Source organism: Parus major, chromosome 15 (assembly GCF_001522545.3).
Source record: "Parus major isolate Abel chromosome 15, Parus_major1.1, whole genome shotgun sequence".
Lineage (NCBI taxonomy): Eukaryota > Metazoa > Chordata > Aves > Passeriformes > Paridae > Parus > Parus major.
Genome location: NC_031784.1, coordinates 11710692 through 11724888, shown reverse-complemented (window position 1 = coordinate 11724888; position 14197 = coordinate 11710692). Strand labels below are relative to the sequence as shown.

At 44.6% G+C, this 14197-nt stretch overlaps 1 protein-coding gene across 2 annotated transcripts; it reads left to right on the top strand.

Moving 5' to 3' along the window:
* Window positions 1–3773: 3773 nt before the first annotated feature.
* On the top strand, window positions 3774–14145 carry LOC107211873 (solute carrier family 2, facilitated glucose transporter member 11-like). 2 transcript variants are annotated; one of them, XM_015644440.1, is made up of 12 exons: window positions 3774–3854; window positions 5577–5675; window positions 6198–6358; window positions 7725–7849; window positions 8516–8645; window positions 8820–8968; window positions 9703–9890; window positions 10161–10271; window positions 10755–10856; window positions 10982–11057; window positions 11933–12060; window positions 12673–14145. In XM_015644440.1, exons 1-12 carry the CDS (start codon window positions 3834–3836, stop codon window positions 12871–12873), a joined length of 1491 nt encoding a protein of 496 aa, XP_015499926.1. In that variant the 5' UTR covers window positions 3774–3833; the 3' UTR covers window positions 12874–14145. The 2 variants fall into 2 exon arrangements, with proteins under 2 accessions (XP_015499926.1, XP_033374008.1); XM_033518117.1 differs by lacking the exon at window positions 3774–3854 and having other exon boundaries at window positions 5431–5675.
* Window positions 14146–14197: the final 52 nt, after the last annotated feature.

Here is a 14197-nt window from a genome sequence, read left to right as displayed (position 1 = left end):
AGTGTGGTGGCTAAAGTCAGGAGAAAGTGAATCATACAGAATTGGATGGATTTTTAAATTTGTTTGTTTGTTAGAAAGAAACTAAAGATAGCACACAGAGTTCAGCCCTCCAAGGACATGTGGTTTGCACAGGGTTTGCTGTAAATCACAGTTAATGTTATTTGCTATGGTTTTTAGTTCAAAAATACAGCTTTTTGTCTGGCATATTGTGAGAAAGATCTCATTTAAATCTCCTTGAGCAGAGCCTCATCACATATCCAAATAAAGCTCCTCTTCCAAAACAGCTTCTGATCATGAGCTGAAGACATCAAACAAGAACATTTCTGTCTCTTTGCACAGTTATTTTTCTCCACTGTTTAATAAGTCTCATTAAATTTTTCTGCCTTGTGATCTGTCCCCTACACCACAGGTCACTTCCCAGAGCTGTCAGTAGGGAATATCCTTCAGGGGCCTTTATTTTGTAACATCCATTTCATAAGCACCGTGGCCAAATCAACAAGAGAACTGAAAAACAATGCTTGTGTCTTATAAGAAGAGGTCTATGCTGAGCTGGCAATAGCAGCACATCAACTGAGCGTGCTGTCAGCGGCTGGAGACCCCTACAAGGAGTCAGAAAAGGTATTTGCACTTTGGTTTTCACCAGAGGCAGGATATGTGTCCCAGCCCAGCTGCCTCTCCATGAGCCAGGGCACAGCTCTGAGCAGCAGCTCTGTCTGCAGGGATTGTTAAGTGAGAAAGCAGGATGAGTCTGCCACTCTGCCACTGCTGCACAGCTTCCTCTCCTCTGATGGGAACATTTGATGCCATTTGGTAGAGTGTAAATGCTCTTCTCTCACACACAGAAACAGAGGTTTTGTTTGGGTAAAGACTTTGTTCCCTCTGGCCTCAAGGTCACTCAACTTCAGCTAACTGCCTCTATCAGTGTCTGATACAGAGATGGAAGGAAAAGAAATAGTTCAGCCACAGCATGACCTACAGCTCACAATGGACTGAAAGAAAGATATTCCCATTATTTTTAGGATTTTGGGTTTTCTCAGTTTTCCCAGACAAGCTCTAGTGCTTATCAGGTGGAGGGAAAGGCAGACTGCTGATCCAACACACAGAACATACAGATGTTCTGACATCCAAAAATCCCAGCTAGTGAGGGAAGGCAGCAAGGTCCCTTGGCTGTCTCAACCTCGTGTCCTCAAAGGACTCAGCTCCTGTGGATCTCCATGCTCTGGAAAGTGTCCCAGTGACTCTGTGTGGTAGCAGAAGCTCTGTCAGCATTGGGTCCCTGCCCTGAGAAATCTCTGTGATGAAGCTCATTTCCTGAAGTTCTTAAACAGTGTTTTGAACATAAATTGTGGGGTCTTTATAAAGAACATTAGCGAAGCGCTGGAACCGAGAATAATGGTGTCACAGCAGAGCACTCATTTCCTACAAGGAAAAATCCATCTCAACAACTAAGTTCCATAAACATTGATTTCACCATGAAATCAGCAAACCTGTTGCATATTTGTTGAGAAAGCTGCTTGTTTGCAGATGTTATTATTTGTCTTCTGTATTCTTAGTGAGTCCTGCAAGAGTCAGGACAAGCAAACAGAGGAATTCTGTACCTTACAGTGATGGCTCTTACAGAAAAGTGAGAAGGGATTGCAGAAATAGCCAGGCTAGAGCTTGGCAAAGTCAACAACCGGCCAGGGAGCTGCTCCACATCTCTTCTGCAATTTACACTTGTAGGGAGAATTCATCCTGTAGATCCAAGCCTCACAGATGGAAATGGGGCCCCTTTTCTCCCCTTGAAGTTGGTCCAGATGATTCTGGTGTAAAAACACAGTAAAACATTGGAGCCTCTCAGTTCGTGACAGATCAAAGAGCATGTGTTGATGGTCCTCCCTAACTGCAGGATTACCACTTATTCCTGCAGCCAGATTCTGCAGACAGAGACTGCCATCACATGCTCCAAATAACTCCTCTCCCATGTGCATGGCATTGTATTTCACCCTGATTATGACAGGTTTGAGCTCACTGAAAGAGTATTTGAAGGGAGAGACTGGTGGGTCTCCACAGGACTGCTGGAAAGCTGCTGGGTTTGTGTGAAGGCTTCCAGTGCCAGGAGTTGGAGGAACTGCAGAGAAGAGGTTATACCCTGGTGACAGACCCTGACCCCAGAGATTTCTCATCTACAACTGAGACTCTGAAACTCTGACAACGAGGATGAAGCATTGGGAAAGCTGGGGTTCTTAAGGTGCAGCATAAAGCCAGTTAGAAACACAACCAGTGTGAACATCTCTCAGCACCAAACCACAATATAGGTGCTGTGTAGACAAAAAAAATCTATCCCTTCACTCCTCATCAAGGCAGCCGTGGCTGGAAAAGATAGAGAACAACTTCCTGGAACTCCCAGCTAGCCAGCTGCACACAGATCTCACCACACCAATATCCAATTTATGCTCCCTCTGGAACAGGAAGGCTCATGAACAGCCTGTGCCACAATCCCCAGCATCTCAGTGCCCACCCCCAGGACTTCCCTCACCTCTGGCAACTGGCACAAGCTCAGAGCACACAGCATGAGGAAATAGAGCTTTCCTTTTTGAATGAATTACTGTTCTGGATATATGCTGCCTAAACTATCCATCAGTGCCTGTTGACAGGTACAGTTATATCTGTTTCCCAGTTTATTGTTTGGGAAGCTGTTGGAAGCATTCATCTAACCCCTGGCACATGCCATGGGCAGCACAGTGCTGGCATGTTGGATTCAGAGCCTAATACAGCAAATTTTGTACTTCTCCTGCCACTTAGTGGCTGCAGCTGATGCAGCACCACATTACTGGCTGCATGTTCACCAGACAATACCTCTGCCATGTGGAACAGGTCCATATTTCTGTTCAGGTGCAGGAAAACCTGAGTAGGGATGAAGAGACATTTAAAAACGCTTCACTTATTTCAAACTCTCTGAAATCTGTCAGGGCTCTCACAAATCTCACTCTGCAGGATGACAGGATGTTAAAAGGATGATTATTCCTGAGGGCTAGATATTTTGTGAAGCAGCAGCTTTAATGTTACTGCTGGCAGTGCAATGTGTGTCCATCTTCATCTCTAGGATTCAGAAGGATTCACCATTTCCCAGTGCCTTTCCATTCTGTAGAAAGAAACAAGGCTGTCACTGCTGTCTTCTGTAGCTGCCAGGACCCAGTGCTCTCTCTAAGTGTGGCTGTTTGCTCTGTGCCAGGCTGTGGAGAGGGAAAGGAGCACAGCCTTCTGTGCCTTCATGCTCAGCCTTTCCAGCAACAGCTGGATCTGTCACCAGGACACAGCCAGGAGCACAGGGAAAGGCCTTGGATAACCCAGGGTTTGAAAAGCTTGGGCTTCGTTCATCCCTATCACTGATGGGACCAAGGGAAACAGTCTGCTTTGTCTTTCAGATCCTAGATTGAGTTCCAGGACAAATATAAAAACCAGGATAAAAAATAATCATAGTTCACTTCTGCTTTGATCACACTTCATCAGAGAAGTGATACTGGTGGCTGTGCCAGGAGCTCTGAGAAGAAACTGATCTTGTAAACCACACTGGCCTTCAAGAGGGTTTGGACAGTTCTGGATCTTGGAGAATCATTTCCCTGGACTGTCACGGGCTTTCAACAAAATTAATTGAACCATCTTGCTAATGAACATGCAGTTCAGTTTTGGGAATGTAATCCAGCTGGCAAAACACCTGCCAAATCAAGTGTCTTATCCTAACGTAATAGGTGACTAAATACACATTCCTATGCTGGAGATTTACATAATCCTTTAGAGCACTGTGAGAGTACCAGAGGCTTTGGCAGACAGAGGAAAACCTACGAAAGAGGATGAACAAGCTGCAGAGACTGGTAAAACATCTATTTTACTATTATTATTAACAGATTTATTTTTTAATTTGAATTTTTATAAGGCTGTGTAAGTACTGTCAGGCTTGCATAGAATTATTTTTCCAATTCATCAGAGTCCTTGGGATAAAGCTGACAGACTAATGGCTCTCCTGGGAGCTGCACACCACCACGGTGCCTGGGAAAACAGTGCAGAAGCTGGGTGTTGCAGAAGGCTTGGGAAGGTCACTCTGTAAATGCAGCTCAGCTCTGAGCACAGAGGTGTTTGCTGGCCCCTGAAGGGAGAAACAAACCATTTTGCTTTAGCTCATGGTCACAAAAGAGCTCTGTGATACATGATTTGATAGGGGATGTACTCTACAATGAAAGCAGGGAAATGAGCAGAAGGAGTGGGATATTCCTAGATATTGTAAATGGAAAGGGAATGTGCTATTGTAGGAAGGGGAAACTCTCACCTGGAGAATGAGAATAAGTAGGAATGGCAGAGATCTCAGGTGCCCAATCCTTAGCTCAGTTCTCAGTAACAAGACAGGGAAGTGGTGTTGCCATGGAAAGTCCAAGTGAAATGTGTCTGCTGCTGGCTGGGAGAGGAGAGCTCAGCCTCCTCTTGCTGCAGACTTGGAATAGTCTGGCTTTATTTCTGTCCTGGGGGAACATCCTGTCTCAGGCTGGTATGAAGTTATTTAGAAGAAAACACTTTGAGGAAAGGAAAAAAATCCAAGATTATTTGAATGTGTGGTTTTAGAGCTATTGTGAGACTAGACCAAAATTTCTTTTTCTTTGGTGGATGGCTCTGTAAGAAGAAACTGAGCAGGTAAAGCAGAAGGAGGTCCTCAGCTTTGGGTTATTTAAGTTCTCAGGGTCACTGGGGTCATATTCACATAGCAAAACACAATCTGGCCTGAGGTGCCCTGCACTGGCTGGCAAACAGCCAAGCCTGAGCATGGGCTCTTCATGTTACACCAGAGCTTTCCCAGTGGGAGGGGTTTTTAAACAGGGGGCTGGCAAAGGCCATCCTGGGCCACCCAGAACATTGTGCAGGAGGTGTCAGGCTAAAAACCAGGGGCCCCCAGTGTGCTCAGAGTGGTCTTGCGATGTGGAACTGAGCTCCCAGTCCCAAGACTCCCTCAGGGCACGACTGCCTGTCAGAGGATTTCACCTGCAGATGAGGAAACCAAAGGCACAGGTAAAAAAGAGTGGAAAAAAGCCTGTATGTTTTTGCTTGTCAGCCTGCCAGTGAGCTGGGCCAGCCAGGACAGCTTGTTCTACACCCTTCAAAAAGTCAAGACTTAACCAACACTGATCCTGTGATGCTGCATGATGAGACAGCCCATTCCCCTGCCCATGCTTCCCAAGGCTCAGCAGTGCTGACACTTGGCAATGTGAGCAAGTGACAATCCTTGTGAAGAAATGTCCTGAGGGAGACCTGAACATGGCATAGGAACCCCCTGTATGGCACATATTTCACCTGTACCATAATGCTGAATATGCAATTATAGACTGCTAAGCACTGTCTGCTCTGTGCAGCAAGTGCAGCATCACAGGAAAGACACTCTAATCTAAAATATGTGTTATTATCATAAAAAGTTAGAAATGATAGCACACCAAGGAATCCTGAATGCACTGGGTGTACCTGGCCATGGGAAAATCCCCCAGCTCGAAGTCTGAATGTCTGTTGAGTCATTCTGTGTGAGGAAGCCATCTGTTGTCTGTCATTTTCTTCAGCTTCAGAACAAGATCCTAATCCTGACAATATGTGCTGCTGGGATTGGAGGCACTTTCCAGTACGGTTACAACATCTCCATCATCAATGCTCCAGCCTCAGTAAGTGCTGCTGCTGCCAGTGCCTCCCTCTTACACACCCTGCCTTGGTGGCTCTGTGGGATGACCAGAGTTGTGCCATGGGACATCTGCTGTCCTCTGCTGCTCAGGGACACAAAGCAAGGATGTGTTGTTCCCTCTGTGTAATTCATGTCCAGAGTTCAGGACTTTGTTGTCAAAAGCCATCCTTGAGCAGGACCTAGTGTCACAAGATTTTATTCAAAAGCTTTGTTTCAACTGCTTTAGCAAAATCTAATTCTAGAATTTTCCAGCCTGCATCATTTGAAGTTGATTTTTGCCCTTAGATTGAAAGTGAGACCCATCAGAAATAACCACATAGAGATACAAACCAACTGCAACTTTTCAACAACAGTTTCACACCTTAAACTCCTTGCTAAAATCACATCCAAGAACTGGAGGAGATTGGCAGCATAAACACAGGATAAATAGATCTATTAATAAGTGAGCCTTTCTCGGTGTCCTTCTCCTCTCTGGTGGTTCTGCAGCTCTGTCCTTCTCTCTCAGTACATCCAGATGTTCATGAACACCACCTGGCTGGAGCGCATGGGTGTTCCCCTGGAGAGCAACGTCATCCTGCTGCTCTGGTCCTTCACTGTCTCTGCCTACCCTCTGGGAGGCCTCACGGGGGCTGTGGTTGCTGGCCCCATGGCCATCATGCTGGGCAGGTAAGAGGTGCTGGAGTTTAATTTAAGATTTGCAGTTTCCCTTAGTCCAAGAGGAATTAGGATCCAAACATGGTTAAAAGTAATGAAAACATGTTTTGTGTCACAGATCAGTCTGCTGTAAACACACCAGGTTGGTGGGGAGAAACTACCTGACAAGACAGTATTTCATGTCTCAAAACTCAATGGGGAACAGTTTTTCCCCCCATTACCTTCTCATCACATTCCAGCCCAGCTGAGGTGCTGTGACGATTTCAGTTCAACTCTTTATCTCTGTACCCACCTACATCATCTCTATCATTTTTGTGCCCAGATTTCTGCCATGATTTTAAATGGGAAATCATAATGGATCAGAGTAAGTTTTTTCCTTCAAAAGAAACTGTGGGAATGGCAGTAGAAAACCAGAGAAAAACTCTCTTACATCCCAGCTCCTCATGTCTCACAGTCTGAGTATCCACATTTTGGTCTGAAACATTTCAGGAAGTATTCACTATATATCTACAGTGGGATTTTTATCTCTGTGCTTGAGTCTCTGAAAAGTGCCTGTCTTACCTTTCTTTATCTTTATATTTCATACACAGCTCTATGCCCACAGCTCTCTTCAGGAAAAAACAAAAGCCAAAAACCAAACCAAAAACAGAAACAAAAAAACCCCCAAACAAACAAAACAAAAAAAAACAAACAAGAAAAAAAACAACCAAAAAACCACCACAACCAAACCAGTGTTACCAACATAAACTAACACAAAATTAGATTTTGCCACTCTCTATGGTCTGAGGTCCCATGATTTGATAGTTTCATGGTTATGAAGACCTAAAAGGATATGGCTTCCTTAATCCATTAAAATTTTTGAGATTTAACCCTGTACTACTACTTTGGAATAAAATCCTATTCCATCATAAGTAAGAGAAACAAAGACTGACTGGTAAGGCAGTGAGGAGGGACTAGAGAGAATTTCTGGCAATAATAACAGCCAACAGAGCTCTCTTTTTTCCCCTGGCTTGAAGCAGAAATTTCTCCTGGGATACATGAAAACTCTGTACATGAAAAATGCCCAACAAATTAACATTTTCAGAGCAAAATGCACATGGCTGAAGGAATATTCCTTTCCACTGAGTGAGCACAAGAGCCCTGAATCTGGGGAGAACCTGGGGGTGTCCTCAGAGCGCCTAAAGGCAGCAGTGCAGGGACAGCCTGTGGCACTCAGACACCTCCTGCAGGGCTTGCATCGACCTGGATGTTCTGTGGTGGGGCTGAGCTGCCCAACTGGAGCTCCCAGGCTTGGCAGGTGGCACCAGCCACGGGAAATGTTTTATGTGAGAGCTGAACCTGTCACAGGTGTGCTCACAACTGTCTTTTCTCTCGGAAGGAAGATGTCCCTGCTGCTGAACAATGTCTTTGTGATTGTAGCTGCAACCTTGTCCGGCTTCAGCCGAATGGCCAAATCCTTTGAAATGATTATGCTCAGCAGATTTTTCACTGGTGTGAATGCAGGTATGACAACATGAGAAATGTAGAAGGATGAAGGTGGTAACAATTACAAGAAATTTAAGTAGGAATGATCCAGGATATTAAAGCAAATCCTTTAGGCTGACCAGACTAAGTGAATTAAGAAGTTGTATATACAGATTTTATGCTTTGCTTCTAAGGGCTTTCTTTTAAAGCACACATAGATGGGGGGGGGGGTTTTGTGTACTACACATGAGCATCTCTGTACATGAAAATGGATCCTTATCTGCTTGTAAGAGTGTCAGTCACTCATCCCCATGAGCACCAACACAAAAGCTTTTGTAGCAGTTCATCCCAGGAAATGATCAATATAAGGGACTTAAAATATGATATTCCCCTCAAAAGGAGAAGTTGAGGGACACATTGCATATAACCTTGGATTTGGTGCTGAAAAGACCATAGGACTGAGGCCCTGACAGGTTTCAGTTTCATTATCCACTGCTACTGATGAATATTGAAATGTGTGTTTAGTTACACAAGGGACAGGGTGAAATTAAAGGTTTGGGTAAATAACAAGTACTGGTCTATTAATTATCATCACATGGCCTGCAGCAGAGGAGTGCAGCTGGCAACCTCGAGAGGTGGCTGACTGCATTTATTCTTGTCTCCTCTGCCCTCAAGCTGAGGTCAGCACTTGTCTGCCTTGCCCAGGTGTAAGCATGAACATTCAGCCCATGTATCTGGCAGAGAGTGCCCCAAAGAAGCTCAGAGGAGCTGTGGCCTTGACCTCTGCATCGTTTACAGCCCTGGGGCTGGTGCTGGGGCAGGTTGTTGGACTGAGGTAATGCAAAGCAAGCACTTATTAAATTCCTTCCTTCCTTGCTTCCTTCCTTCCTTCCTTCCTTCCTTCCTTCCTGCCTGCCTGCCTGCCTGCCTGCCTGCCTGCCTTCCTGCCCTCCCTCCCCACATCTGCAGGTTGTAAAAGCACTTTGTAAATTTGTTTGTTTTCCTTTAGGGAGCTCCTAGGAGGGGAGGAGAACTGGCCATTGCTCTTAGCAAGCAATGTGGTTCCTGCTCTGATCCAGCTCACAGCTCTGCCTTGGTTCCCTGAAAGCCCCAGATATCTCTTGATTGACCGTGGAGACAAAGAATCCTGCATCTCTGGTGAGTTTAGGGTGACTGCTAACTCCTCACAGAACACGTGAGACTTGGACCCAAATATTTTTGGAATGGTGTCACAAATTTTACATGTAGGAAGTTTCATATCAAGTTGTAAATATGATCATTCCCTCCTTCCAAACTAAAGAACGTTCTATAATCTTAAATATATTTGATCTATTAAGGTAAATTGAAAGGCATCTTCCTACAATAGACTTATTTGCTACAGTAATAGGGTCAAAAGGTAAGACTTGTGTTCAGAATGGCAAATATGTTTTGTAACTATGAAGTGAAATAAATGCCGGTTGAAGAGCTCAGGATCAAATCTGAAGCCAATTCATATTAAAGGATTTACTTAGATTTGTGGCATACAAATCCTCATATGCAGAGTGGCTGGAGTTATTTTGTGGGAAATACTTGCTGTGTACCAAGAACATCTTAATTGCCTGCATTTCCCAGGGAAGGCACTTGAGATCTGAGTCAGAAGCACGGCTGCTAAAATGGCACTCTTGGGAAATACTCAGTTGTCAAACAATGGTGAGGGATTTGCACTCCCTTTCTTTCCCCCAAATCCTTCAAGTGGCTGCACCACAGCTGATCAACTCTGTGAAGGTCACAGCATGATGACAGGCTCTGTCCTGCAGCTTTCTGCAGCCATCACCTGCTGCTTGATCCCTCACCCCGCAGAGCAGCAAACTGAAGAGAAAGCCCAGGAGCAAGAGGTTCCCTTGTCCTTGCAGCACTGCAGAAGCTCAGAGGCACCAGTGACCTGAGTGCAGAGCTGGAAGAGATGCTGGCAGAGCAGGCTGCTGTTAAAGGCCAGAGAGCAAAGAACCCATGGGAGCTGTTCCAGAACCCAGCTCTGAGGTGGCAGCTGGTGAGCATCGTGGTGCTGAGCAGCGCCATGCAGCTCTGCGGGAATGACTCGGTAAGCAGCCTCTGTCCTGTGGGAGCTCTTGGGCTCAACATTCTGGCAGCAGGAGAGGAATGAATAGTGACTCTCTGCCTGTGGAGATCTTCAAATGTCAGGTGTTTGGTTCCCAAAATTCACCTGTGTGTTTTGGGAGGATTCAGAAGGATGCTGCCAAGGCAGCCTGTGTGACAGCGTGTCAGACACTCTGCCTGTCCTTCAGGAAAAACAATGGGATGTATTTTCAGATGTCTTCCCTTACTGCTTTCTCCTCTCCTCTCTTCACAGATGTACTTTTATGCAGCTTATGTGTTCCAAGAGGCCGGAATTCCTCAGGACAAGATCCCCTATGTTGTAATCGGCACGGGAAGCTGTGAGCTGATCACATCTGTCACTTGTGTGAGACTCTCAATGCACTCTGGTGACATGCAGCCTCTGTTGGAACAGGGGAGGCTGTTAAATACAAATTTGGGGCTTACGCTGCTTTTCATGCCAAGGGAGCCCTCCAGGCACAGGAGCCAGGCTGGCTGTCAGCACCCCCAGCCAGATGGGTTAATGCAGAGGTATTTGGTCAGACATTGCATTGCCATCACTGTCTGAAATCCCTAACAAGTGGAACACTCTTGCTTTGTGCTCATATGGATGGTGGCAGGGTTTAGGTGCAGCTGGGCCATTCTCATCTGCCCTGAGCACCTTTCTTGCCTGACTCCTGCCACCAGAACTTTATTTTTGAGGTTTTCTTTTGCTATGAAGTAGACAGCATCCTGAAAGTTACTGTAGAGCGAACTAGGCATGGAGTATTGAAAGGTAAAGAGGAAAGAGGCAGGAAATATAAACAGAGGTTAAATATCTTGCTTTCTTTCACTGTGTTACTTTGTGCAGAACATGATTATAGACTATGCTGGTCGGAGGCCGCTGCTGCTGGGGGGATATATCTTCATGGCAGGATGGGCCATTGTCTTCATGGTCGCTCTGAGCCAGCAGGTAACAAACTTTATTTAATTATTGAAGTGGAGTGGAGTTGGGATTTACCTTTTATATGACTGGGGGTGTTCAGTGGTGGCAAATAAGTGCCCTCACTGGTTTTCCATTGGTCTCTGTGGCTGTAGACTCAGATTAGCTGGATGCCTTATCTCAGCATGGCCTGCATTTTCGCCTATATCCTGAGCTTTGGAATCGGACCAGGTCAGTTCCCTCAGTGTTTTCAGTGAAACTTCTGGGTACTGCAGGGGTTTGGAGATGTGTGCAGGCATCTTTTGGAAACTCTCAGACCATCTTTAGCTGCAGTGTACTCAGAGGAACAAGGCAATTTCTGCTGGTGGTGTTTGGCTGTTTCACAGGGCTCTGTGTGCCCCTGGTGTTGTGCAGGGCCCGTTTCTCTCTGTGCCATATTCCCCCTCACAGTCATCTTGGCTATTAGGCCAAGGCACTTGGAAGTGATTCTTGGCTTAAATAGATAACAAGGTTTTGATTTGCTGCCCAGTCCATTAGGGCTGTAAAGCAGCATTTCTAATGCCTCACTTTAATCCTAGAAATTGCTGGCTATGCCATCTGATTATTTTCTTGCAGATACCTAGAAGCACAATTTCCATGTCTATTTGTTAGCCTACTAATGTGCCTTTCCATGGCAGAATGCTCTGGTTTCTGGGGGTGGGCAGTACACAGGATGTTGTGGATGTTTGCATGGTGAATTTACAGATGTGAGACTCTGTTTGCTCACGAGTTTGAAGGAAGGCAGGTAAGAGTAGAAGCAAGCTGCCAGTGTCACATGCCACACAAGCTGGCAATAATTTCTTGTCTCAGTCCCTACAGTGCCATGGGGTTGAATTAATTATAAGCCTTTCTCACCATTGGGTCCTGTAAGAATAATGTGGATTACAAAACCTTGCCTGGCAGTTCATTCTAACATGAGAAACTTTGAATAATTACCCAGTCCTGAATATTTAACCTAAAAATTCACCTCTTATACTTCACACCAGGATTTTTTGTTAAGATGTGTTCTCTTGTTTTTAATGTTATGTCAACAACATTATTAACTTTCTTGCCATTTCTTTTTCCAGCTGGTGTAACAGGAGTTCTGCCCACAGAGGTTTTTGATCAAATGTCCCGACCAGCTGCTTACATGATCTGTGGCTCCCTGCTCTGGTTCAACCTGTTTCTGGTTGGAACAGCCTTTCCATTCATTGTGGTGCGTTCCCAAAGCAAAGCAGCTCTTTAGTGCTCTGTACAAGAAAGAGGCTGTGGTAGTGACCAGGAAAAGACAATATTGCAAGCAGCAAGATAGCACTTCTTTGAAAAGTATCTTTGTGAGGATAGTGGCCAGAACTACTTAAAACCAAACTTTCTCCTTGTTCTCTACGGTGATTTCTGATTTCAGGTTGGGAGTGGAATCATTTAGGGGACAGATGATCAGTATTTCTCCTCTGTCCTCAGTTGAGAGTGGCTGGAACTAAAGATGTGATGTAATTTTCCTTTGCCAGACCCTGGCACCATTCCCTAAGATGATTCCTGAAGCAAAAGGGAGCAGAAGTCCACAACATACATTCCTGTTTATTTCCTACTGAGGGCTCCCATGTTATGCAATTATAGAGAGAAAGACAGAAAAATACATTTCAAAATGCTGTTCTTGCTATGTCAAATTTACCAATCTGTGCTGGGGAGCTGTTTCATCCAGGCATGTGAGGCCCTCACCAGGATTCACAGAAATACTCCCTGGGTGACTCTAGACAGTGCAGGAAGAGGCCTTTTTGTCACCATACAGAATGTCATCAACACTGTCTTGTTTTTTCCTCCTCCTCAGAAGAGTCTAGCACATTTCTGCTACATCCCATTCCTTGTGGTCTGTGTCTGCACTGCCCTCTACGTTTGGTTTTTCCTTCCTGAGACAAAGGGAAAGTCCTTCCTGGAAATCTCGGAGGAGTTCAGGAGACGGAACTTCAGAACTAGGACCCGTGCAGGTTTCTATAAAGGGCCTGAGGAGATCAAAACCACCACATTGTAGCAGAAGAAAGGAAGATGGTGTCTGGGGGAATTCTGCAGTGAATTCAGCAGTGGCTCTGTGCCCTTGCAGGGACACAAAGAGAGAACTTAGGGACAATGTATTTACTCTTAGGTCCTTAAGTTCACCTTGAAAACATACACTTGAACTGATAAATCCAAGCAAAAGTTCAACAATCTGTTCTCAGCTTTTAGTACTGAGTGACACATGTATATTTTAGAATCCATATCAGAGAGTGACAGAATGATGCCTTATTCTCTTATCATCATAAAACACCATGTAACACTTTAGAAAATTTCTCCACAATTTTTCCAAACAGTAACTCCCATTTCAGAAGTCCTTCTTTCCTTGCCCCTGAATCTGGGCTTTCTAACACAGAAATTAATGCGATTAAATTCTGTTTTCAGACACCAGATGAAATTTTCAGTACCTTGTCGTGGTGCTCCCGTTGTTTCTGTTATTAAGTGATTTCAAATAGACCCCTACTTGTTAAGCAATAGTGAACAGTTAATTATTTTCAGCTATAAAAACATGTGACAGATGGATTAGAAAGAAAGCTTCTAGTACTTGCTAAGTGGCTTATTATACAACAGACTTTTGGGCATTGTTTTGTAGACTATTTAATCTGGACTGGTTTTCTTCATGGCTTGTTTGTTGTCTTCCAGTCCTATGTTGTAAAGCACAAGTAATTCCCTGGTCCAGTTTGTTCTGCTCCCAGGGACACTGCTGGTGCATCTTGTAGGGTTTTACACCTGTGCATCTGCTTTTGGATGTGGATCTTTAGATCACACCACAGTGTTCTCTGCAGCATGTCCTTGTTGTGTCCTTAGAGCACACTGGCAAAGACCCAGATGTGACTGATTCTTTTTAGTTAATCTGATACAGAACAGGGAGCACTCCTCACTGAACATTTCACAGGCATTGGCCTGACTGCTTAAGTTTCTTTTAGTTTCTTCTCAAAGTCATCATCAAGCCACCTCTTTTCTTTTGACTTTGTATGAAAGTCACAGCACTGCTCATGTTTGCAACAAAGAAGAACACGTACATTTTCAAAATAAGTAGGTAAAGTTTCTTTCAGCGTATTTTTAAAGTAAATTTAAAAAAAAAACGCAGTGTTTTTGAATAAAAAGACTGTAAAAATTTCTGGAGTGTATTACTGTCATGCTGGGCATGAGTGGAGCAGCAGAACTATTTCTCAGAAGAGGAATCTGTGCAAGAACTCTCTTTCACTACCCAAAGTTTATAACATATGAAAAATAAAAGTAAACTTGTTTTCCTTTGTGGTTGCTGCTATTTTAAAAGTCATTAATATACAGACATGGGCAAG

Excerpts from the sequence above, each read along its gene's own strand:
- LOC107211873 (XM_033518117.1), top strand. The coding sequence starts at position 5,520 with ATGTCTGTTGAGTCATTCTGTGTGAGGAAGCCATCTGTTGTCTGTCAT. Across the intron at positions 6,359-7,724 it reads ATGGCCATCATGCTGGGCAG|GAAGATGTCCCTGCTGCTGA; the intron begins GTAAGAGGTGCT and ends TTCTCTCGGAAG. Across the intron at positions 10,272-10,754 it reads TGATCACATCTGTCACTTGT|AACATGATTATAGACTATGC; the intron begins GTGAGACTCTCA and ends TACTTTGTGCAG.